At 28.4% G+C, this 23107-nt stretch overlaps 6 protein-coding genes and 1 long non-coding RNA gene across 13 annotated transcripts; 3 read left to right on the top strand and 4 right to left on the bottom strand.

Moving 5' to 3' along the window:
* Positions 1 to 232: 232 nt before the first annotated feature.
* On the bottom strand, positions 233 to 4053 carry LOC113797506 (long-chain-fatty-acid--CoA ligase 4-like). The gene is made up of 4 exons (XM_027347898.2): positions 2106 to 4053; positions 1614 to 2036; positions 1027 to 1550; positions 233 to 966 (listed from the first exon to the last, which is right to left on the bottom strand). Exons 1-4 carry the CDS (start codon positions 3514 to 3516, stop codon positions 580 to 582), a joined length of 2745 nt encoding a protein of 914 aa, XP_027203699.2. The 5' UTR covers positions 3517 to 4053; the 3' UTR covers positions 233 to 579.
* Positions 4054 to 9900: 5847 nt separating this feature from the next.
* On the top strand, positions 9901 to 14575 carry LOC113797495 (uncharacterized). 2 transcript variants are annotated; one of them, XM_027347886.2, is made up of 4 exons: positions 9901 to 11438; positions 11525 to 11832; positions 11907 to 14189; positions 14272 to 14406. In XM_027347886.2, the coding sequence occupies exons 1-4, from the start codon at positions 9910 to 9912 to the stop codon at positions 14274 to 14276; spliced, it is 4125 nt and encodes a 1374-aa protein (XP_027203687.2). In that variant the 5' UTR covers positions 9901 to 9909; the 3' UTR covers positions 14277 to 14406. The 2 variants fall into 2 exon arrangements, with proteins under 2 accessions (XP_027203687.2, XP_075679507.1); XM_075823392.1 differs by having other exon boundaries at positions 11907 to 14575.
* Positions 14576 to 14640: 65 nt separating this feature from the next.
* Positions 14641 to 15510, bottom strand: Dad1 (dolichyl-diphosphooligosaccharide--protein glycosyltransferase subunit). The gene is made up of 2 exons (XM_075823395.1): positions 15402 to 15510; positions 14641 to 15218 (listed from the first exon to the last, which is right to left on the bottom strand). The coding sequence occupies exon 2, from the start codon at positions 15016 to 15018 to the stop codon at positions 14680 to 14682; it is 339 nt and encodes a 112-aa protein (XP_075679510.1). The 5' UTR covers positions 15019 to 15218; positions 15402 to 15510; the 3' UTR covers positions 14641 to 14679.
* Positions 15511 to 15596: 86 nt separating this feature from the next.
* LOC113797496 (reticulocalbin-2-like) lies at positions 15597 to 16882 on the top strand. The gene is made up of 3 exons (XM_027347887.2): positions 15597 to 16064; positions 16138 to 16493; positions 16564 to 16882. The coding sequence occupies exons 1-3, from the start codon at positions 15597 to 15599 to the stop codon at positions 16727 to 16729; spliced, it is 990 nt and encodes a 329-aa protein (XP_027203688.2). The 3' UTR covers positions 16730 to 16882.
* LOC113797497 (uncharacterized) lies at positions 16768 to 18513 on the bottom strand. The gene is made up of 2 exons (XM_027347888.2): positions 18381 to 18513; positions 16768 to 18306 (listed from the first exon to the last, which is right to left on the bottom strand). Exons 1-2 carry the CDS (start codon positions 18487 to 18489, stop codon positions 17165 to 17167), a joined length of 1251 nt encoding a protein of 416 aa, XP_027203689.1. The 5' UTR covers positions 18490 to 18513; the 3' UTR covers positions 16768 to 17164.
* A 49-nt stretch (positions 18514 to 18562) lies between these two features.
* LOC113797505 (uncharacterized) lies at positions 18563 to 20595 on the bottom strand. The gene is made up of 2 exons (XM_027347897.2): positions 20171 to 20595; positions 18563 to 20109 (listed from the first exon to the last, which is right to left on the bottom strand). The coding sequence occupies exons 1-2, from the start codon at positions 20475 to 20477 to the stop codon at positions 19064 to 19066; spliced, it is 1353 nt and encodes a 450-aa protein (XP_027203698.2). The 5' UTR covers positions 20478 to 20595; the 3' UTR covers positions 18563 to 19063.
* Positions 20596 to 20608: 13 nt separating this feature from the next.
* On the top strand, positions 20609 to 23093 carry LOC142645890 (uncharacterized). 6 transcript variants are annotated; one of them, XR_012846923.1, is made up of 3 exons: positions 20663 to 21713; positions 21824 to 22596; positions 22707 to 23093. It is a non-coding gene; the product is annotated as an uncharacterized LOC142645890 (long non-coding RNA). The 6 variants fall into 6 exon arrangements; XR_012846922.1 differs by having other exon boundaries at positions 20664 to 21161; positions 21266 to 22596; XR_012846919.1 differs by having other exon boundaries at positions 20664 to 21713; positions 21772 to 22596.
* The last annotated feature ends 14 nt before the right edge of the window (positions 23094 to 23107 follow it).

The following is a 23107-nucleotide window of genomic DNA, read 5'->3' as shown; positions in this document are numbered from 1 at the left end:
TTTTTCAAAAATCAAATTCCTGTTCAAACCACACAGTTACCATACGATTTTTATGAATGGCCCAAATTTTTTTTTGATTGATTCAAAAAATGAATTAAAAAAAATGTTTTTATCACAATCCAAGAACGTAGTAGTTTAAATATTCTGTTGTTGTTGTTGTGTGAATCATATGTTAACCTTAATGAATTTTTCAATAATAATAATAATTATAATAATAAATGGACACCTTAAATAAACAAACAAAATTACATTTTATAATCTCTTTGTAAAATTGAAATGAAATTAAATATTTTTTTAAAGTGTGTTACAATGTGTGTGTGTGTGTTTGTAAGTATGCAGGTAAATGTTGTTGTTGTTACTAAATGAATGTGTTTCTCTTTCTTTTAAAAACTTTTATCTATTCTTTCTTTTTTTTTATAAAAAAAAGTTTGTTAATTTGTATTATATATATTAATTATAATAATTATAATTATAATGATGACACACACAATTATAAATATATTTATATATTCTTCTTCTTTCTCATATTCAGTCCATATTTTGAGAGTGTTGTGTTGTGTTGTGTATTTGTGTGTGTGATCATTGTTTTGTATCTTTTTCTGGATCATGAAATAATTCTTCTATTATTGATGAATATTTTGTTTTAATCATACTACGTTTTAATTTCATTGCAGCTGTTAACATTCCATTATCAGGTGTCCATTCATCCGATAATATTTGTATTTTTGTTGGTATTTCAGCTTTTTTCAATCCATTTTTAAGACCACTTTCACGTAATGATTTAAGAACAATTTTTTTCAAACGTTCATCATTAGTTGCTTCCGAACGTGGTACACGATATGATTTAGCTAAACGACCAAAACGATTTGCATTGGGTATGATTAAGGCCACCAGATAGTTAGCTAATGCATTACCAAACACACAAATATTATCAATATAGCTACAATTTTTGAGTATTGATTCGATCTATTCAATAAATGATCATATTTATTATTCAGATAAAAATCATAATAAAAAAAAACATACCTTTCCAAGAGAGAAATATTCACCATTGGCAAGTTTAACTAGATCTTTTTTACGATCAATTATTTTGAATGTACCATCTGGATGTATTTCAGCAATATCACCAGTACGAAACCAAGTAATATCAAGTTGATCATCTTTTTCATATAATTCGGCTGTCATTTCGGGTTTCATTAGATAGCCAAGCGAATTGGCTTTTGAACCAATCACTAGTTCACCACGTGGATATGGTTTATCTGTAACACGATAATCACCTTCGGTCCAATCATCAAGTTTTGCATGTACACCATATAATGGTCGACCACAACGGCCATATGAGAGATCATCTTCATCCATACAGATACATGCGCCTAATGTTTCAGTCATACCATAACCTTGTACCAATGTCACATTTAAGGCGGCTTTGATCAAAGCTTGTAGACTGGCTGATAATGGCGCACCACCAAGAATTAACAAATGTAATTGGCCGCCAAATTGTTCACGTATTTTTTTACATAATAATTTATTCACAACTGGTGTTTTATATCCTATAATGATTTGAAATCAGTTAAAAATGATTCAAAATGATCAAAAAAAAGAAAAGAGTTTACCTTTTTGTGTCCATCTTATTTTATAATCCATTAAATAATTAAATAATGGTGATGAAATTGGAGATCTTGCTTCAAGTTTTGTATATATTTCTTTACGCATTCGTTCCAATACTAATGGTACGGCAATCATAATCGTTGGTTTTAATAAACGTAGATCAGATTCAGTACCAGGTGCCAGACCTGGTGCCGAATCAGTCAATGTAAATGGATTTGCAAAACCAAGTGGTGCACCCAATGCCAACGCTAAAAATTCACATGTTGCTTCGAATATATGAGCTTGTGGTAAATATGCAACATACATTTCTTCATGAGCACGTCCGATTGCATTTTTTAACACCGGTAATATCGTTCGCATCAGATGAATCATTTGTGATGATGTAGCTTGAACACCTTTAGGTATACCAGTTGTTCCCGATGTATACACTGTTAATATTGTGAAAATTGAAAATTCAATTATTAATTATTATCACTAAACAAAAACTAAATACATACTTATATAAGATATTTCATCTTTTCCTATTGGTCGACATTGATCTTCAACTTCATCACCACGTGTTTGACCATCATTTTCGATTGTTTCCAATGATACAAATTCCGTAGAACCGATTGGTTTAATCAATTCAGCCGCTTCATTATCCATTTCTTCGGTTGTTTGTTCAACACGACGATTAATATAGATAACTTTATTGATTCCAAAATCATAATGCGAAATAATCGATCGTACTTTCGGCAATAATTCCCATGATGTAAAAATATATTTTGAATTAGTTTCACGTATAGCATGAGCAATACCCGAATCACCAAGCGTAGCAAAAACATTCACCTGTACGTTACCTGAACGAGCAATAGCCAATTCAACCATAAAATATTCGGCACAAGTTTCACATAGTATAACAATCGGTTCATTACGTTTAATACCGGCCAAATGAAAACCACGAGCAATATTATTTTTTCGTTCAATCATTTTTTCAAATGTAATCCATTCATAATCGGATAATTCACGTTTTTTCACTGTACGACCATCAATACGTAATGGTGTTTTACCATCCGGGCCAAGTACAACAAATTCTTTAAGTACACGACGTGATCCAAGTGCACGATTTTTTAATGAAAAATATTCACCAATATATTCACAAAGATCATCAATTTTTTCACATTTATCCAATACGAATGGCCATTTTTCAGGAAATTCACCAACCCATGGTGATTTTGGATCTTCAGGATTCATTTGTTTCGATCGAATTTGTTTAGATTTTTCAACTACTTCAAATGGTCTTTGAACATAATAATAGATTGGCCATGTAATCAATGTATATAAAGTGACAATCAAATGTACGAGCAAAATAAATAAACCTTTTAAAAGTTTTACAGTAATATCGGCTGGAACTTTAAATGCACTAGGACCTGTTGGTATTGTATGAGCCGAAGAAGATGATGATGATGATGATGATACCGCTGTCGATGATAAATTTGGTGATGATGGTGCAGCCGGTAATGGTGTTTCTGGTGGTGAATCAATATTTGATTTTGTAATGATTTTTTCATCATCATTATTATCATTATAATTTGATAATTCACCATTCAACATTTTTGTTGTTGAATGAATTTTTCTACCACCATTTGACATTAGCATTGTTGTTGATGAATTATGATGACCATTTGGAATATTGGAAAAATTCTTATTATTAGATTTTTCAATATTATTATTATTGTTATTATTAATTGAATCAGTTGAAATTGATGATGATTTTGTTCCAGTACCATTCATGATTACAGCAGTTGTTGATAATTGTTCATTTGTTGTTGTTGTTGTTGTTGTACCATTCATCACAAATGTTGTTGATGGTGGTGATGATGTTGGTGTTGATGTTGTCGTTAAATCGGGTGTTGATGATGCTGTCATCGTTTTTAAATCCACACAATGATGAATTTTATTGATTTTTTCAAATTTTCTTTTTATCACTTTGCTATAGGTTTTGCTTACCAAGAATAATATATATGATACGAAGATGATTGTCAATCAATCAATCAAAAACGTGAAGAAATAAAACAAAAATCGTTATCGTTGAATCAATAAATAAATAAAAAAAATCCAAATCACAGGGTTGATTACAAATTGATGATAATGATGATGATTAAAAGAAAGAAACAAAATCAGAAAACGTGGTTAAAAAAAGCAATTCGATAAAATTCGACTCCAAACAAACAAATACGATTTGATCACAATCGTCCAAAATGCAAATTGATTTGATTTTGCTTGACGTTAAAATTGATGATGATAAAATGATGACGACCACCAAAAATGAAATTAAAACTTTTTTTCAAGTAAAAATCTTCTTTTTCGACCAAAAAAACCAAATATATATTTTTTTTCACGACCAAGCACACACAAGAAAACGATTTTTGCTTCTAATTTTTCGTTATCGTACCACTATCGTTACTGTGATTATAAAGTAAAGAAAAAAATGAAACAGAAAATTAATTTAGAAACAAAAAAAAAAAAGAAACAATGAAAAAAAAACATTAAACAAATATTCGAACTTGAAACTATTAAATTATTTACAGTTTAATTATAACCACACACACAATAGCGATTTTTGAACTATGAATTTCTTCGAAAAAATCAAACACAGAAAGCAAAAAATATTGATAAAAAAACACTGAATCTCCTGACGCTATATGACCACCTTCAAGTTGGTCCAATGTTGTTTTTTTCAATATTAATCTAATCGATGGAAAATGAATTTTTCCAATTTATTTTATATTGTTTTTTTTCCTTTCAACAACAACAATGATTGGTAAAAAACAAACAAACGAAAAATGATAATGGGCGGTTTTAATGATTGTTGGTTGGTGGTGAACATCCGATTTAGGTTTTTTTAATTTTAAATTTCACTCCTTTTGTAATGAATAAAATTTCCCTTTTTTGTTTGGCTTTTTTGGACAAGCAAATAGTAGTAATCAGGATTATTCTACATTGAATGTTTAAGCAAGTTTTTTTTTTGTTCATAAAACGATGGCCATAACTAAATGAATGAATGACGTATGAATTTGAATTAAAACGACAAAATTTTCTTTTTTCCAATAATGACGTTATCAAAGGATTGTGTAAAAAAGCAATTAGAAATCAAATAAATCAATAAAGTGAAACACAGAGGGAGAGAGAAAGTCTGAAGGAAAAAAAACACTGATAATCAATTTGTATTTGGGTAGTAGAAGAAGAAAATTTCAAATTCAAAATTTCAAATTTAAAAATTTTTCTAGTTTCCAAACAAACAAAAGAAAAAATATGAATAATTTCCTTCATTTTTAAAAAAAAATGACGTAAACAAAATAAACAAAGCAAAAAAAGGGGTGAAAAAAATAACAGTCTATTGGATTACATCATACGAAAAAAAGATGGAAAAAAAGATTATGGGAAAATTTTATCCAAAAGAAGAAAGAAACAACAATTTGATCAATCATCAAATCGATTCAATTTCAGATAAATTACTAATTGGTGTGTTATGCATGATTGAATGAAATTTAACACACGCACACCATTCAACGAAAAATTAGTTTGCCCTATGAACATTTATTATAATTGGAATATGATTATTCAATAGTTAATCATACCACCCAGTTGTAATTTGATTACCTAATTAAAAATTATAATTTGGATTGTAAATCAAATCATTAAAAAAAATCGTATGATTTTTTTTTTTTGTTCACATGAAGAACTTTATTTTACCAAATAAAGGAAATTCTATCTATCAAAAATTATCGTCAAACGTGTACTTGAAAACGTAAATCACATTTCACAATACAACGGAAATATTCGATCGTTTTAGAATAATTTTGTCATCATCATCATTAAAAAAATTAAACTTTGCAAAAAACAAAAATTTCCACTTTTCTGTTGAACAAAATCAATAAATTAAACCAAAATCACACTGGGTAATGGAGGCCATTATCATTATCATTCATCGTCGAATGTTCAATAATCAACATTCGAAATCAAAAACCAATAAAAAACTATCGATTATCATCGAGAGAAGATGTAATACGATACATTCACTTATATTTATAGAAAAATGATTATATTTTCCAAGAAAAAGATTTTCTAAGTAAAAAGACATCATTATCATCGTTATCATTCGCATAATTTTATGATTACAAAAATTATTGTAAAATTATACACTAAACATTTTTTTGTTTTAATTACTAAAATAAATGATGATGATGAATGTCAATCAAGTGTTAAATGATGATGACAATGAAATTTAGCAAATTTCTGATTACCTATGCAATAAACAATTCGATTGTTGGTCGATTGAATTTTCAAATCAACTAACCAAACAGAAACTGAAACAAAAGGTGTGATATGTCACATTTTTGAAAAATAAGGGGATTCTTTCATTCACAAAAAAAAACAACACAATACACATCCAAATGTCAACACACGTGCAGGACACACGAATCAATTAAACAATAAAAAGTTTCTGATCAAATAAGGTAATGGTGTCCAAATAGCAAACAAACAAAACAGTTTTGTACACATCGAATTCAATCATCAAATAAACTTACCTTGTTCAAAAACTGAATGAATTTTTTTTTATCTTTAAAAATCGTTAATGACGAAAAATGATGACAAATGAAAAATTCAATTAGAAAAAAACAAAAAAGAAATTATCATTCGGAATGTGTCGATGAACTAAAATCAAACAAACCAAACAAAAATCGATAATGATGAATTGAATTGAATGGCACACTAAATACTAGAAGTTTTTGTTTGGTGGGGGGTTTTGAAAGTTTTTAAAATCCAAAAATGGCCACAAAGTTTCGAATTTTTTTCGAATTGCTGAAAAATCATTCGATTCGAATTGGTTGCAATCGAATTTTCTAAATCAAAGTTGGCTTTTTCCTGTCCCCCTCCGCTCTTTTTTCTTCCCCTCTCAAATCAAATATATATTTGATTTAGACGGTGTGAATTGACGTTTTATGTTTTTCGTTTGGTTCGATTGAAAAGAAGGATGTCAAATTATGACGTGATTTTTTTCTGTCGTTTGTTTTTTGTTGTTGTTATTATCAAGATTATACGACGTAAAATCAAAATACAAAATTTATCCAAAACAACAATTCTTTTACTTTGATCAATTGATCAATCACGCTGTATTCTTTTACTTTTTCTTCTTCAAAGAATCGAATTGTCGATGATGATTAAATCTATAAAAAGAAAAGTAAAAAAGATTTTGGAATTAATAGTCATCAATAAGATTACGATAATTAAATTTCATTAATAAAAAAAAAATAATCATCATTTTCTCATCCTTACCTTCTTATCCTTCTTCCTTATTGATAATGATAATGATTGCATCATTTAATCAATCAATCAATCAATTTTTTTTCAAAGAAAGAAAAAGCGTGTTTTCTATGATAAAGAACCAACCAACCAAATGAAATGTCGAAATACTTTTGTGACTAAAATTCTATTGATATCAGAATGGACGTCGAAACACTTTTGCACAAACGAACGATGATAAAATTTTTTTCTTTACCTACTAATCAGATATATTGATTATTATCATTTTTGTTGATTATTTTTTTTCAATGATTATCAATGATGATGAAGATGATGAAGATCAAAAATCACAACAAACAAACAAAAAATCTCTATATATTTACTAATGTAAACGTATATCGAATGTTTTCATGTTGAAACAGTGTGATGATGATGAGGAGGATAAATAAGTGAGGATGATGAGGATGTCCGCCTGTAAATTGTAGGTTCCAATAAGGACAATCCAAAAAAATAAAAGAGAAAGTTAGAAAAGTAGTAGCATTAAAATATGTGAAATTTTGATGATTCCTCCCCCTTTATATCATCCTCCTCCTCATCTTCATTACCTCCTTTTTCATCATCATCAACAAAAAAAATATAGAATCCAAAGATACTACTGCTACCTTCAAAAAATCGGATGATTTTTTTTGTTTTCATTATTTACCGGCATACTACCACTACCGCTTTTTGTCTGTCTGTCTGTGAGCTTCTTTCCACACCCTCGTTAACCGGTATGCAATTTACCAATACATCAAAATGAAAGGCGAGAATCCGCCATCCAGCATCAAATTGCAATGTAAAAAAAAAAAAAGTGGCGTGAGTTAGGCTCCACCTCCTCTCTTCTCTAAAACGGTCATGAACGGGGGAAAAAAAACGACAACAAACAATGCAGACAGACAGACAGACAGATCGAACGATAGCAGACCATATCGAATTAAATGAAGCAAAAAAAAAAAAAAAAAAACGAAAAAAAGGTTGACATAAATTAAATGATGATTTCATCGTTGTCGTTAATTAGTGATCGAGCAATTAACAACAACCAAAACAAAAAAAAATTGATCTGATTTTCATAATTGCCTAATGATGACGAGAAAGAAACAAAGTTACAAAATAAAATAACCGGAAATGTAAATGGATATGGCCATTTAAAAAATTTGAAAGAGAGAGAGAGAGAGAGAGAGAGAGAGAGAGAGAGAGAGAGATGTACTTGACATTGGACAAACTTGAAAATGATGGAAGAAGAAAAACAAAAAATGATTCTTGCTAGTTTCATCAGATTTTTTCAGCAAACAAGCAACAAACAACGACGAACGAAAAACAAAAAATCAAGGTTTGAATTTTGATGAGATTGGTTGGTTGGTTGTTTGTAAGGTTGATTAAAGAATTGAACTGAATCATCATTGCTTGCAATGTTTTTTTCAAGAGGAATGAATGAGAGAAAAGAGAACCGCGAATTTGTTGTTTTTGCTTCAAAAAGACCATGAATTTCTGATGATTTTCATTCATTTAATTTGTTTCAAAAACAACAAACTAACAACAACAATTTTGACCTCGAACATGGTGCGATTTTTGCATCTTTTTTTTGAAAACATTTTTTTGCAAATTTTCCAAGATGCAACAAACAATCTTGATATTTATCTGATTTCATCGTCGTTTTTCAACGAAAAAAATCGATAAAAGGAAAACAACAAACACGTTATCTATGAAAAGGCCATATTTGTGAGCCAGGCATTCTCCTTCCTCATCATCATCAATGCCACCACCACCTTTATTTCGAAAATAATAATCCGAATTTGACCGAAGAAATCATCCAAAAAGAAATAATAATGACGACAATCTGGAACAATGAACTGATGATGTATGGAAAAAATGATGAAAGTGAGGAGAGAGAAAAATGCAGATCAATTTTCTTTCTGGAACAACAACAAACAGGAAACAACAACAACATTGAGAAAAATGAAAAAAAACAGGTTTTCTCGAATCAAAAAAAGAAAAGACATCATCATCCAAAAAAGACATTATTATCATCATTATCATCACAATGATGGTGGCACAATAATGAAGCAAAAAAAGCAAAAGAAAAAAGCGGGAAAGACTTGTTGTTGCTTGTTTGTTTTTTATCTTGAACTTAGCTGTTGAAAAAACATTTTAGTTATTCATTTTGATCGATCTGGTAATCGATTGAATGAATAATGAAACGGACAAGATTTGGATTGAAGAAAAAAGGAAATTTTCCATTTGAAACTTTGCGATTTTGGGTGTCATTTTCAATGAAAAATCAATCGATTTAATTGCTATCGATTATCATTTTTTCTTTACTTTCGTTAATCAGATAAAGTCACTTTTCTTAAAAATTATTTAATTCATTCAAATTATGAATGAAATGAGTAGAGAGGGAAATTTTTCTCTTCGTTTTTTGCACTAAAACATTTTGAATTTTGAATAGCCAAATCTATGATGATCATATCGATTGAATCACGTGTTTTTCTGGTTGATGTTTTGGCTTTTTGAAAAAAAAGGAAAGATTCTTTCCTCGAAGGTTTTTCTTTTCTTTCTTCGTTTGATAATGAATTTGATTTGCGAAAATTTTTTCAAAGGAAAAATTAAATAATCATAAGGAAAAGAATTTGGTTTTTTTTCGTGGTGGGTACGAATCGATGATGGTTGAAATTGCTGCATTTGAAAATGAAAAGTTTCATTCTTTTCCTTATTCTGTTCAAAAATTGGAAGAAACTGTTGTTGTTGTTGAATCTTGATTATCTTGATGTTGGGAAAAACAAAACAAAACAAAACAAACATCGACATTGAGTTAATCGGATTGAAATTTGTTTTTTTTTCATTTTCATTTCACCAAAATCCTTGATTTTTATGGTGAAAATTTCGAATTTCCTTTTTATCATTCGAAATTCTGCCATAAAAAAAGCAAAAACTGCTGCCATCTATCGAATGCGGTTGATATTAGAAAATAGAATCCATATGATAAGCATTGTTGTTTTTCTTGTTGTTGACCATCAAACATTCGAAAAAAACGAAATTATCATCATGAAAAGAATCAAAGCATTAAATGATAATGAATCCGAATCATCGGATAATTCAACCGATGATTCAGATTATCAAACAACAAAAGAAGCTGAAGAAGAAGAATTGAATGATCTTTATATTAATGCACTTAGATTGGCTGCAAATGGTAATATTATTGATGCTGAAAATTTATTATTACGTTTAAAAGAAGAATTAGAATGCGATGATCAACCAAAAATCAAAGATCCATATCTATTGAAACGTTTAAAATATCTTACATATAAAAATCTTGGTTTATTTAAAAATAATTTGGATTATATATTGGATGCATTAGAAATTGATAATACTGATATTAATCTATGGTTGACATGTGGTCGAAAATCACGTAATCAACGAAATTATTTTCTCGCAAAACGTTGTTTTGAACAAGCATTTAATTATAATTCATCCAATTTTGTTGCCATTGATAATCTAATTGATCTTTATTTTATAACGGAAAATCTTTATCGTTGTTCAAGTATTTGTTTACGTGGTCTTGATGTAAACCAAGATTATTTGAAAGCAAAAATCCTTCTAAATGAATGTATACGTTTAATGCCACCAATTTTAAATGATTTAGTGAATAATGAACATAAATCATACATAACAACTGTATTGGGTGGTGAAAATGAAGAATTTGATTCGAATGAACAATTAATTCAATTGGTTCCTCGAATACTTCGACCATTAGAACAATTAAAATCAGAATATTTTCATCATCATGAAGAAGATTATCATTCTGAAACAAAACGAAAACGTTTACAATTGAATCTAAATCCAGTCGAACATTCAACATTTGAAAAGATTGGTGAAGAAATTCGAAAAATCTATGATTCCATACAGCAACATTCGAATGTTTGTGCTACGGTTTCAATCAATTTTGACAGCAATGATGATGGTCAGAATCATTCGATAACAACAACAAATTCTGAAAACGACAATAACGCTACATCGATGGAAATTGATGGTGAAAAAATGATGAAAAAAACAACCGAACAACAAAATAACAGCCGAAACGATAAACAATTGGTTTATGATTTTGTTGATAAACGACGTTCATCACGTGTAAAAACTAAATCAAATAATAATCGTAATACAATCGATTCGGATGATGAACAAAATGTTTTTGATTTATTAATGAATCTGTTGCCGGATTATTTGAAAAATGATCAGGTATCAGCAGCAACCACAAAATCAACAACATCGACTGCAATTGAAACGGAAAATATATCCAGTAATTCGGTTAGTATAAATGAAAATTTAAAAATTAATCGATTAATCGAATTGGAATCGATTGAAATGTTTTTCGATAAACTTCGAACATATCAAACGAATAACCCGATGTTGAACATATTGGATATTATTGATTTTTATCTGGTTGAAGTTTCAAAAATTCAAAATCTAAATATACCGAAAGTTTTCATGTCGCTGTACAGGATACATAGGTAAGTTTGTTTTTTTGTCTTCTTTAAGAAATGTCAGGTTAATTGATTTTCATTCGTTTTTTCTCTGTTTTCTGTGAATTCCAAAGGGAACAAAATCAACTTCCACTCGGTATCCTATGTCGAATTGGTCGTGATATAACCATTGATATGATTATGGTTTGTTTGATTGCAAATGAAATTGATTATCAACGACAAGAAATTTTGTTTTTAAAAGAAATTCTTATCAAACTTTATTTTCATCTTGACATTCATGAATATCGTTGTTTTTTAATTCGGTTTTTTGTACTTTGTGGTACAAAAGAATTAAATATTGATTATCTACAATATGCATTGGATTTTTGTCAAAATGATTCCGAATATTTTGTACATTTTGCATTGGGTGAACATTTTTCAGGTTTGTTTCTTCTTCTTATTTATTTGAATGATTTTCATTGCTTTTTCTCTCTCTCTCTTTCACTCTCTGATCAGATAAACCATCGATTGCGACCGAGGATATGTTCGAAGTGTTAGCATCAAATAATTTACATATAAATGAACAATATATAAAAACATTGATCGATATGCAAAATGTTTCAAAATTAAATAATGATAATAATAATGATAATGATAAACATAATTATGTTGAAATAATACGGTTATGTTTTACAAAAAATGAAATCGATCTAACGAATGATGAAAAACAAAAACTTTATGAAGCAATCATACAGGCACAAATATGGCAAAAAGCAATTGAATTTTTTGAAAATTGGTCAAATTTTGATGATGATTGTTTGGAAATTATATTACGATGTGTAACCGTAACTGATTCGAATAAAAAAGTACAATTAACAGGAAAATTATTAAGAAAAATTGTTAAATATGCAAGTGAAGGTAATTCAATTTTACCATGGCTTATATTGCAGACAATATTTGATGAAATTATTGAAAAATCTGATGATGATTATATTGAAACATCATCCACATCATCATTAATAAAATTCTATCAAATTGGTCATAATATTCTTGGTCGTCGTGGTCTTTGTACTAGTCATAATGGTCAATTTCTTTGGTCAGCACAGAAAATTTTTACCGATTTTGATATGGATGATGATGCATTACAATGTTTTTCCTGTTTATTTAATTTTCCACCACAACAAAAAACAAGTATTTCATCACAACAACAAGATTATCATCATACATCACCAAATATTGAATTAAAATGGGAACATTGTCCAGAAATTTATCTGTATTTTGTTCCAAATTCAATGCCTGAATTTGATAGTAATCCACGACATTCAGGTATAACATTGGAAACAAAAGATTTTTTCCTTAAAATTCTCAGTCTAATACCGGAATCGGAAAAACCTAAACATACAATTGAAATTAATAATTATATTAAACGTGGTACACCATTACGATCATTTTCTCAAAACAATGATGAAGAAGAATCAAATTCAGTAACATCAACATTATATTATTTGCTGGCTGATCATCATTTTAAATCAAAAGATTTTGCAAAAGCAAAATATTTTTATATAAATGATTTATCATTAAATCCAGAACGTTTTGATTCATGGGCTGGTTTAGCATTATCAATAAATTATCAAGTTGATCAAATGTTGATTGAAGGTATTAATACGAATGGTGAAAAATTTTATCAAACATCATATTCATCAATGAAATGTTTTGAACAAGCACTTTATCTACAGCCGGATAATAGTAAATTATGGATTGAATATGGTATATTATGTTATAATATTGCAAGTAATTGGTCACGATTACAAAAAAGATTACAAATTTTTGGTACGGAACATGAAGAATTGAAAATAAGTGAAAATAATTTTTTTACCTATGAACAAATATTGGAAAAAGCAAAAAAATGTTTTGAAAAAATTATCGACCCGGATATTAATAATGAAGAATCATGGTTATCATATTATATGTTGGGTAAGGTGGCTGAAAAATCTAACACAAATGATTTATTACAAATATTACAATATTATGAATGGGCATATTTAAATCTGTATCTGGATGGTGCAACATATCCAAAAAAAATAAATTATTTTGCACCATCATTCCTATCGATCGAAGCATTAGAAATACATTATCGTATACATTCAGTAATATTAAAATATTTATTAAATAATAGAAAATTTACAGCAAGAATGTTAAGAAATCTGAAATATCAATTGATAAAAGTAAATAAATCACCATTTATATTGAGGAAATCATTCAATTCATCATCGGTGAATGGTTTATCGTCATCATCGTCGTCTGCAGCCAGAAGACACCATCAACAAACATTGAATGATTTATCGAAGAATAATTCACAAAATTCAAATGATTCATCATCGACTTCGACCATAATGATGACATCGGATATTGAACAACCAGTTATACCGATTGTAAACGATCTAATCGATATGGTATCTGAACGTGATCAAAAATTTGATCATAATCGTTATCGTAATGAATTGATTTTAATGTGTTTAAAAGGAATAAAACGTTGTCTAGCACGTTATAATGCACATTATAAATCATATTATCGTTTAGCTTATTATTATTATTCGATACGTGATTATTATACAGCAAAATTAATAATGTTTGGTGGTGGACAACAAAATAAACAGAATGATTTATTACGTTTTGAAATTGATCCGGATAAACCGAATTCCAATCCTGGTTATATTAATGGTCTGTTTTTTGATCGTAAACCAGCAAATTTCTATAATGGTATATGGCGTATACCTATCGATGAAATTGAACGTGCCGGTAATTTTAATTCACATATGTTTCGTTGTACAAATTTAATGATTGATATTTGTTTTAAAACTGATGATTATAATCAATTAAGTTTAATGGCAATTGGTTTGTATAAAAAACCAGATCCGGATAAAAAATTTGTAAATCATAATGAACGATTATTGCTATCCCGTAAAGCATTTGATAATTGTTTTACTATATTACAAAAGAAAATTATTGATGCACGTAATGCTTGTTTACCATTGAATATTGGTATTATCATTGAAGAAATTCGTCGTATTGCACAATCAATGGAAAAATTTTCCGTTTTTACAATGGAAACACAACAAAAATGTAAAGAAATTTGTGAACAATTAGAAAATTTAACACAACCAAATTGATTTTTTTTTTTGAAAAATTTTTATTTATTTACTTTTTTTAATAATTCATATTTTTGTAATTTCAAATAAAGAAATGAAAAATTGTAAATTATAAATTTTGCTTGCTTCTTTTTTCACTGTTAACCAATAAAATTTACTACAACCAAATGTAATATAATATGAGCGAAAATAAAATCAGCAAATGCACGTTCATCTTTTATATTGAAAAAATCCAATTTATTCTGATCGTTCACCTGTATACGAAGACAAACACCCAAAATAAAACTTGCAATTGTTGATATGAAACCGGCCAAAAATGAATTAAATGGAAATGTACCAACCAATAAACAATAAACAAATTGTATAATACCGGTAAAAAATATATATGCTAAATAGACATCGATTGCTTTCAAACGTTTACTTGTTGTTTTATTATATTCTTGAAAGAATTTTTTAATAATATGAATAAAATTGGCCATTATTTTTCCCGGTGGAATGTTATTTGTCTCAACGATAATCTCGAAGCAATTAGATAATTTTGATGGAAAACCACAAATGTCAATAACAAACAGAATTCTTTTCTTGATCAGCTCAATCGAATTCGAACACCAAAACACACGCGGATTGTATTACGTGTATTTAGCAAAATGATACGTCGTTTAAGTATGGCGCCAACAATCTATCGAAACAAACAAAACAAAACAGAAAAAAATTTGATTAAAATCAAATGAATTGTAAACTAAAATCGAGCGCCATTATTGTTTGATTTGATTTGATTGATTGATAAATGTCAAAAGTTTTGACAAAAAAATTTTTTTTTCAAGTTTTGAAAAATCAAAAAAAATATTCAAATGTAATTCACCTTTATTGCGATTTTGATCGTGTTTTTTGTTTTGTTGGCAACATTTTGTTCATGCGTTCATAATAATTGAAATAATCCAGCTGTTGTTGGACAGGTTCGGGTGTTTCGTATATAAATATATCGTCACCAGAAAAACTTGTAGGAGTATTCATATTTTGTTATTAGCATCAAGTTGATCGAAAACCCAATTGAACAATGTCATCATCGTCTATTTGTTTGATTATTGTCGTCGTTATCATCCAGACAATGGTAAATGGAACACCATCAAATCTGCATACAAAAACTCATCAAATACATGAACATAATCAAGAAAGAATTGATGATGCTTTCGAATCACATGTTCAACATTCAACAATGGATGATGATCATGAACTTGATCATGAAGCTATACTTGGTAGTCGACAAACGGCACAAGAATTCGAAACACTTTCAGTTGATGAATCAAAACGTCGTTTAAGAAAATTAGTTGAAACAGGTATCGATGCTGATCATAATGGTTATGTTGATCATGATGAATTACAATCATGGGTATTAAAATCATTTAAAAATTTAGCCATTGAAGAAGGTGAAGAACGATTAAATGAAGAAGATTTAAATAATGATCAGTTTGTTACATGGGATGAACATTTAAAAATTTCATTCGATTTAGATGATGAACTTAAGGTTAGTTTTGTTTGTTTTGAAAGTAATTTCATTCAATTTAATTTTGTTAAAATTTCATTTCAATCAAATCTAGTTAGGCGATGAAATGATGAATGAATTTCTTGAAGAGGATAAAGTTTTATGGAAAGCTGCCGATCTGAACAATGATAATCGTTTGGATGCAAAAGAATTTGCTGCCTTTAATAATCCCGAAGAATTTGAACATATGTTTAAAACATTAATTGAACAAATGTTTGAACGTCGTGATCAAAATAAAGATGGTTTTATTGATTTTAAAGAATTTATTAGCGATGAAAATGGAAATGTACCGGATTTGAAATCTGAACATTATATATCGGAAAAAGATAAATTTGAAAATGATTATGATCAAAATAATGATGGTCGTTTAGATTTTAATGAATGTATTAATTGGATAATACCGAATAATACGTAAGTTTGAAAAATTATTATTTTGAAATCTGTTTTTTTTTCATTTGATTCATTTTTTTCTCTCGTATAGTGAAATTGCCATGAATGAAGCATTACATTTGATTTCATCGGCCGATACAAATCATGATAATAGATTATCCATTGATGAAATTATTGATAATCATGATGTATTTGTTGGTAGTGAAGCAACCGATTTTGGACAACAATTACATACACATGTTACGGATGAATTATGAAACTGGAAAAAAAAACGAAAAAATTATAACCATGGGAATATCTTTGCCAAAAAAGAAATTCAATTTTTTTTTATTTGCATAATTTTCACTTTATAAATGATAATTATAAACAATATATTATATTTGTAATGAAATTGTAATTATATAATCATATATTGTGTATTTGTTGTTTTGGTTCTTCTTTTGGCAGGGGAAAAAAGTGTTTTTTAGGAACAAAATGAAGAAAGAAAATTGTTAGATAGATTGATTAGATAGATAGAAAGATTGATAAACATTGAAAGATCAAGAAACAACAAAAATTTAAAGAAAATTAATCATCAAAGATAATTGAGATTGATATCAACGACAATGTCGACAATTTTTGATATGAAAAAGTAATAATAATATTTGGGCCAAAAAAAATTATTCTTTGGGGTTAATTTTGTGATCAAATGTTTAGTGTTTGGCAATAATACCATTGATCATCATTGAATCAATAAGTTCTTTATGAATGGAAAATATTTTATCAATATGTTTTTCATTTGTTTTGATTGATAGAATTTTTGAGTCTAAACTTGGGTTCGATGCACATGGTGATATGGTCACTTCGATCAAACTTCGATCATAGTTCAAACTTGAAATACATTTTACCAGTAATGATATATCCGATATGGTAACCTGAAATTTTAATTCATATTCAAAACGTGTTGTAATTAACCAACGTGCTTGTATAACCGATAATATATCAACACCAGTAATAATAACATTTCCAAATGGATAATGATGACAATCATGATAACGAATCAATTTGATTTTAGTACCGGTTTCATGTTCAATTGATTCCAAATAATTACTATTTATAAGATTTCCTTCACGCCGAGTAATCGGTATTTGTAATGTACTCATAAAATTTGGCATTACACGACCTAATTGATAGAATTCTAATTGCATTTGAAAATTTATCATCGATTGAATAAGACGAACGAAAAATTTTCGAAATGTTAAAAATGTAAACAATAATATGTTTGGCTTTTCCGGACGATACGATATATAAACATCCCATTGTTCATATTCTTTTTGTACTGATGGAAAACGTTCTTTCATATAATCAGCACATGTTGTTTCATCAAAAAAATAGAATTCAAATTGTAATGCAAATGTTGAATGTAGAAAAAATGATTTACAAATTTTGGCTACATTTTCCGCTTTACCAATTATCGATACCTTATTATTGTTTGCAGAAAAATCAACATTACATTGATTTTCGGATAATGAACATTTCAATAGGAAAAAATTATGTACACCAAAAAATATACGATCATCGAATGACATATCGGTATATAATGTACACATTTGATTCATTAATGAATCGCCATTCATAACCAAATTCGATGATGATGATGATGGTCGACGATTAATAACCGGCATCAATAATTGATTTGAATGATCCACATTATTCATCATCATTGTTGTTCGATTCATATTTGTTGTTCGAAATGGTGATGTTGATGATTGACGCCATGATTCACGTTTTTCCACCATACTAATACCCGAATCTAATGAATCATTTGATGATTCTTCCAGAATTGTATTCAAACCTTTAAATGAAAAAAAGAATAGAAAATACAATCAACATTTTTGGAACAAAAAAATAAAATTAAATCCTACTAACCATTATTATTAACATTGATAGAACTATCATTCCAAAGATTTAAAGTCATTTGTTCAAGATTAGTTTTATCAACCTGTTTGAAATCTTTGATCATATTATTCATCATCATTATGATGGTGAAAAGCCAGGAAAAAAAACAAGGAATAAGAAGAATTTGAATTGAAATGAAGATAGAAAAATGATTGAAATTTTGTAAAGTGAAAATTTTGGAGAGAAAAAAAACTTTTAATCAAATATTTTTAGTTTAACAAACAAACGAAAAATCGCCAACTAAAACGAAACAAAAAAACAAAAATGGTAATGAAAAAAAAGATGGACAATGACGATTTTTATATATTTTTTTTGACAGTGAGAACAATGATGGTTACAAAAAAAAATCTGATTAATCATCATCATTCGATGGCGGTATCAAACACAATTAATAAATGGTTAGAGGAGGGGGGAGAAAATTGAAAAAATCGATGCGCACATTCGAATCAAAAAGAAGAACAAAAATCGTTCGTTTTTTTCAAAAACGTTCGAATGATAGCGGTAAAAAAATGTGATTGGTTGATTGATGGCGTTCGATTTTTATGACGCCCGCGCGCCAATTTGTCCGAAATGATGATGATGAAACTGTTTGATGTGTGTGTTTGGTTTGGTGATGGTGTTGATGACAACCATATCAATATCTCATTCAATAGTCATCGATTTGATCTTTTTGAAATATTACTTGAATCATTTGATGATTGTGGCATTTTTTTCATTGAATAAAGATAAAAATTTTCAACTTCTTTTTCGGATAAATTAAATAATATAGTATAAAGTGGTAATTTTGGTGTAATTATTTTACGAAAACGTTCTTTCATACTTTGCCATGTACGATTACAAATACGATTACGTTCCATATCTTCCCATAATGAACGACCTTTTATTTCTCTATAACGACCAGTTTTAATAATAAATTTTAAAATTGAACCATCTTCTTCCATTGTATAGGATTTTGGTGCAATTATAGAATAAATTTCACGTTTTATAGATTGTATATCACGTTCAGGTTCATTATTCGAATCCCTGTTATTAAATTCCATTTCAAATCGTTCATCAATATCATTTATATCAGTATCGCTACTTTCATTTTCGGGAATTTGATTCAATTTAATCTTTTTTCGTATTATTTGTTTGGATTTTGGTTTTTGTTTTCGATCAAATACATTGCTAACCGAATCATTATCATTATCATTATCATCATCTTCATCATTTAATTGTAATTTTTTTCTTGGTGTACTAGTTTTTTTCCGTTGTTGATCAATATTAGTACTTTTCGGTTCAACTGGTTGAATATCTTCTATATCGCTAATAGATGATGTACTTGAATCATCATTATTAGTATTTTGCCTATCAATAACGTTTACTTCCATTTGATCATCATCATCAACAGCAATATCAATTTGAATATCGTTTTGGTTTTCATCCATTGGATTCTGTTCTTCTGGTGGTTCATCGTTTATAGAGATTTCTAAATCCGATGGTTGATCTTCATCATCATCATCAATGTTTGTTATCGATCGATTTGATGTGGATAAAATCTGTTCACCATCATCATCGTCATCGTCATCACCAACAACAATATCGCCAAACAATAATTTCAATAAACCATCAACGGATGTTTGTTTATTTTTTGACAACAATTTTTCGATTGTTGTTTGAAAAATCATGATGTAATCTTTATTCAGTTTTAATGATGAATCTATAAACAAACAGCAAAATTTTGGATCAGAAAACAAACATTTCTAAAACTCAACACTTACAATTCGGATGGATATCGAGAAAAAATTTTTTAGCCAATTCTTGCCATGAAAACATTTTTCTAATACTTGAATGTTGATGAGTAAATTTCGAATCCAATGCATCGAGAATATTTTGCCAAAAATTTTGACTTAATAAATTATTTTCCAAATTATTATTATCGATAATTATTATTCGAATCAATTCACGATTCAAATCATCGGATTTATTTAAATTTGTTCGTAAATGTTTTCCAATGAATTGATTGGAAATTAATCGACAAAAATGTTCACCAAATATTTGCTGATGATTTTCTTCAAAATATGGCATTTTTTTTGTTGTTCTTCTTGATTTTGCTGCCAAAAAAACGCTAATTTAAAACAACTTCGAAATGGAAAAAACACTGAGAAAAAAAGGATAAATATCAACAAAAATATTGCGCGCGGTAAATAAGAGGAAAATCGAAATGAAAAATTTTGTTGATTAAATCATCGAATACTCAATGTTTATGGGGAAAATGAGAGGAAAAAGAGCATGCGCAAGAATCATTCGAAAACAAAAAAAAACTTTCTAACACAAATCTATGCCACTACCACTCAGGAGATGCATGATTTTGCTTTTTTGATTCGAATTTTCGTTTTTTTTTCGTTCGAAAATTTTCGTTTTTCGTGAATTTCAACAAAATGCTGATTTCAAAACTGAGATAAGAAGAAACTAAATCTTCTTCTTTTTTTTGCAAAATCTGATCAAGATTAATGTTGACAAATTATTTGACGAAAAAACCTAAACGTCTTTTCTATGTATATGGCAGATAATGTTATTTATGGAAAGAAAAGGTTGGTGAAAGAAAAATCATCAAGATTAAATCGGAATTTTGGAAGAATGAATGAATGAATGCTGAAGAAGAGAAAATCCTGTCTGACTACTGTCTGCAAAAAAAAACAAACTTAATCGCTAAATTCATCGTCTTCGTCGTCGTTGAAAATTGGCAAAAAACAAAAACAAAAATACCCTGTATGTATGTCAACCTTGTCAAATGTCAAATCTTTTTTCTTTTTTCATTATTCGCTCCCACCAATTACCATGTCATATCCGATTGATCATGATTATTTTCGAAGAAGAAAAAAATCCCGAATATTATTTGTCAGTTTTGGGCAAAAAAAAAAAAATATTACCCGAATAAATCACATCAACATTTGTTTTGTTTTTACTTTGGCTATCGTTCCGTCCACTCAACCGGTAATATCCATTCGTGGTTAACAAGAGAAGAAAATTATTTTATTTTCTTTAAAAAATTTTCAAAAGAAAATCCATCATGGCTAATTTTGTCTATAGCAATGGTGAAATTATAAATAAATCACATCAAGACACAACAATGTGAATCGACTGTAATTTGGTATAGAAGAAAAAAATCTTGATGATGGTGGTGGCAAAGATAATTTTTGTTTTGTTTTTCGGTAAAGAAAATTTCAAAATTCGAGGTCATGTCGTTTATGAATGACACACAAAATTCGAATGATTCGAATTCGAATATCCTTTCCATCCATCCATCCATCCATCATTCCGGTAATTCATTTTCAAAAAAATAAAAAAATCAAATTGAATTGAATTGAATTTCAATCAGATTTTAATAATTTTTCCGAAAATTTCTATTATAAATTCAACAAACCAACAAGCCAAACAACAACGAAAAGAATCAAATCGAAGACAAAAGAACGAACGAAAAAAAAGGTCATCACCAAATATAGATGGCCATTATTCGCGAAAAGAAGAAAGAAAAAATATTGTTGTTCGATTCAATCAATCAATTTTTTTTCAATTCATCATTCATTCATGACATATTTATCTTCATTGTATTCAACAACAACAACAACAAGCAAAAAACTATTAGACGAATCGATCATCGCTCATTATCATTATCATCATTATCATTGACAATCGACAAACCATCGATATAAATGGATCAACAACAAATGTATCGAAAAAAAACGCCTGGTAACAATGGTAAACAATAAAAGATTTTTGTTTTTTCAACAATAATCAATATCCAATCAATCGATCAAAATCAAATCGAATGAATCGGATTTGTTTGACAATAATAATGATTCATTTTTTTTGATTGAAAAAAATGATTTTTGATTGGTAACCACAACAAAAACAACAAATCCAGAAGCAAGATTATCACATTGCGATAATTTGAACCCAGAAAACAAAACAATCGATACATCGATCGAATCTTTTTGGTTGAACCATTCGAAATGAAATTTTGTTTTTTATTCGCGAATCAAAAAGTTGATTAAAATCTCCAAAAAATCACTACATTTGATAAAGAAAAATAAAAACATGATCAACAAATTTGATTTCGACGATAGTTAATCGGGGGGTTGAGAAGAAATTAAAATAACAACATTATCCATCAGATATTATCAAACTCACAAACACACCTACGGTTTGTAATGAAAAACAAGAAAAAAAATAGATTGAATGTCAATCTTTTTTTAAAATGCAAATATTTAAATCGCCAACATCATTATAATAATTTTAATGATTTTTTTCCAGGATAATTATCCAGACAACAACAAAACACATGATCATTACAATTACAAAATATGCATAAAAGTTGCGTTTTATTTTTATTCATATAAATATCAAAGTGGATCATCATTATAATCATCATCAACATCATCGTTAACCACGAAACATATAGAGAAATGAATCATGAAGATGATGATTTTTCGTTGGTAAGATAACCAGATTAACAAAACAACAACAAAAAAAACAGTTTTTCTAAATATTTTCAGGCTATACACACACACACACACAAGAAGCAAAAGCCGCCTTAATTCAAAAATTTTTTTTGAATAAAGTAAGGCAGTGAAGAAAGAAAGAAGAAAAAATTAAATCCACCAAAGATTAAAAGTAAAGTAAAAAGATTTTGATATAGAATGAATGGATTTTTT

This window comes from Dermatophagoides pteronyssinus, unplaced genomic scaffold, assembly GCF_027571235.1.
Source record: "Dermatophagoides pteronyssinus isolate colony J.1.1.1.1 unplaced genomic scaffold, Derpt_VIB-CSIC_2022.12 sq0027, whole genome shotgun sequence".
NCBI lineage: Eukaryota > Metazoa > Arthropoda > Arachnida > Sarcoptiformes > Pyroglyphidae > Dermatophagoides > Dermatophagoides pteronyssinus.
Note: the sequence above shows the minus strand (reverse complement) of the source record. Positions and strands in the feature narration are given on the sequence as shown.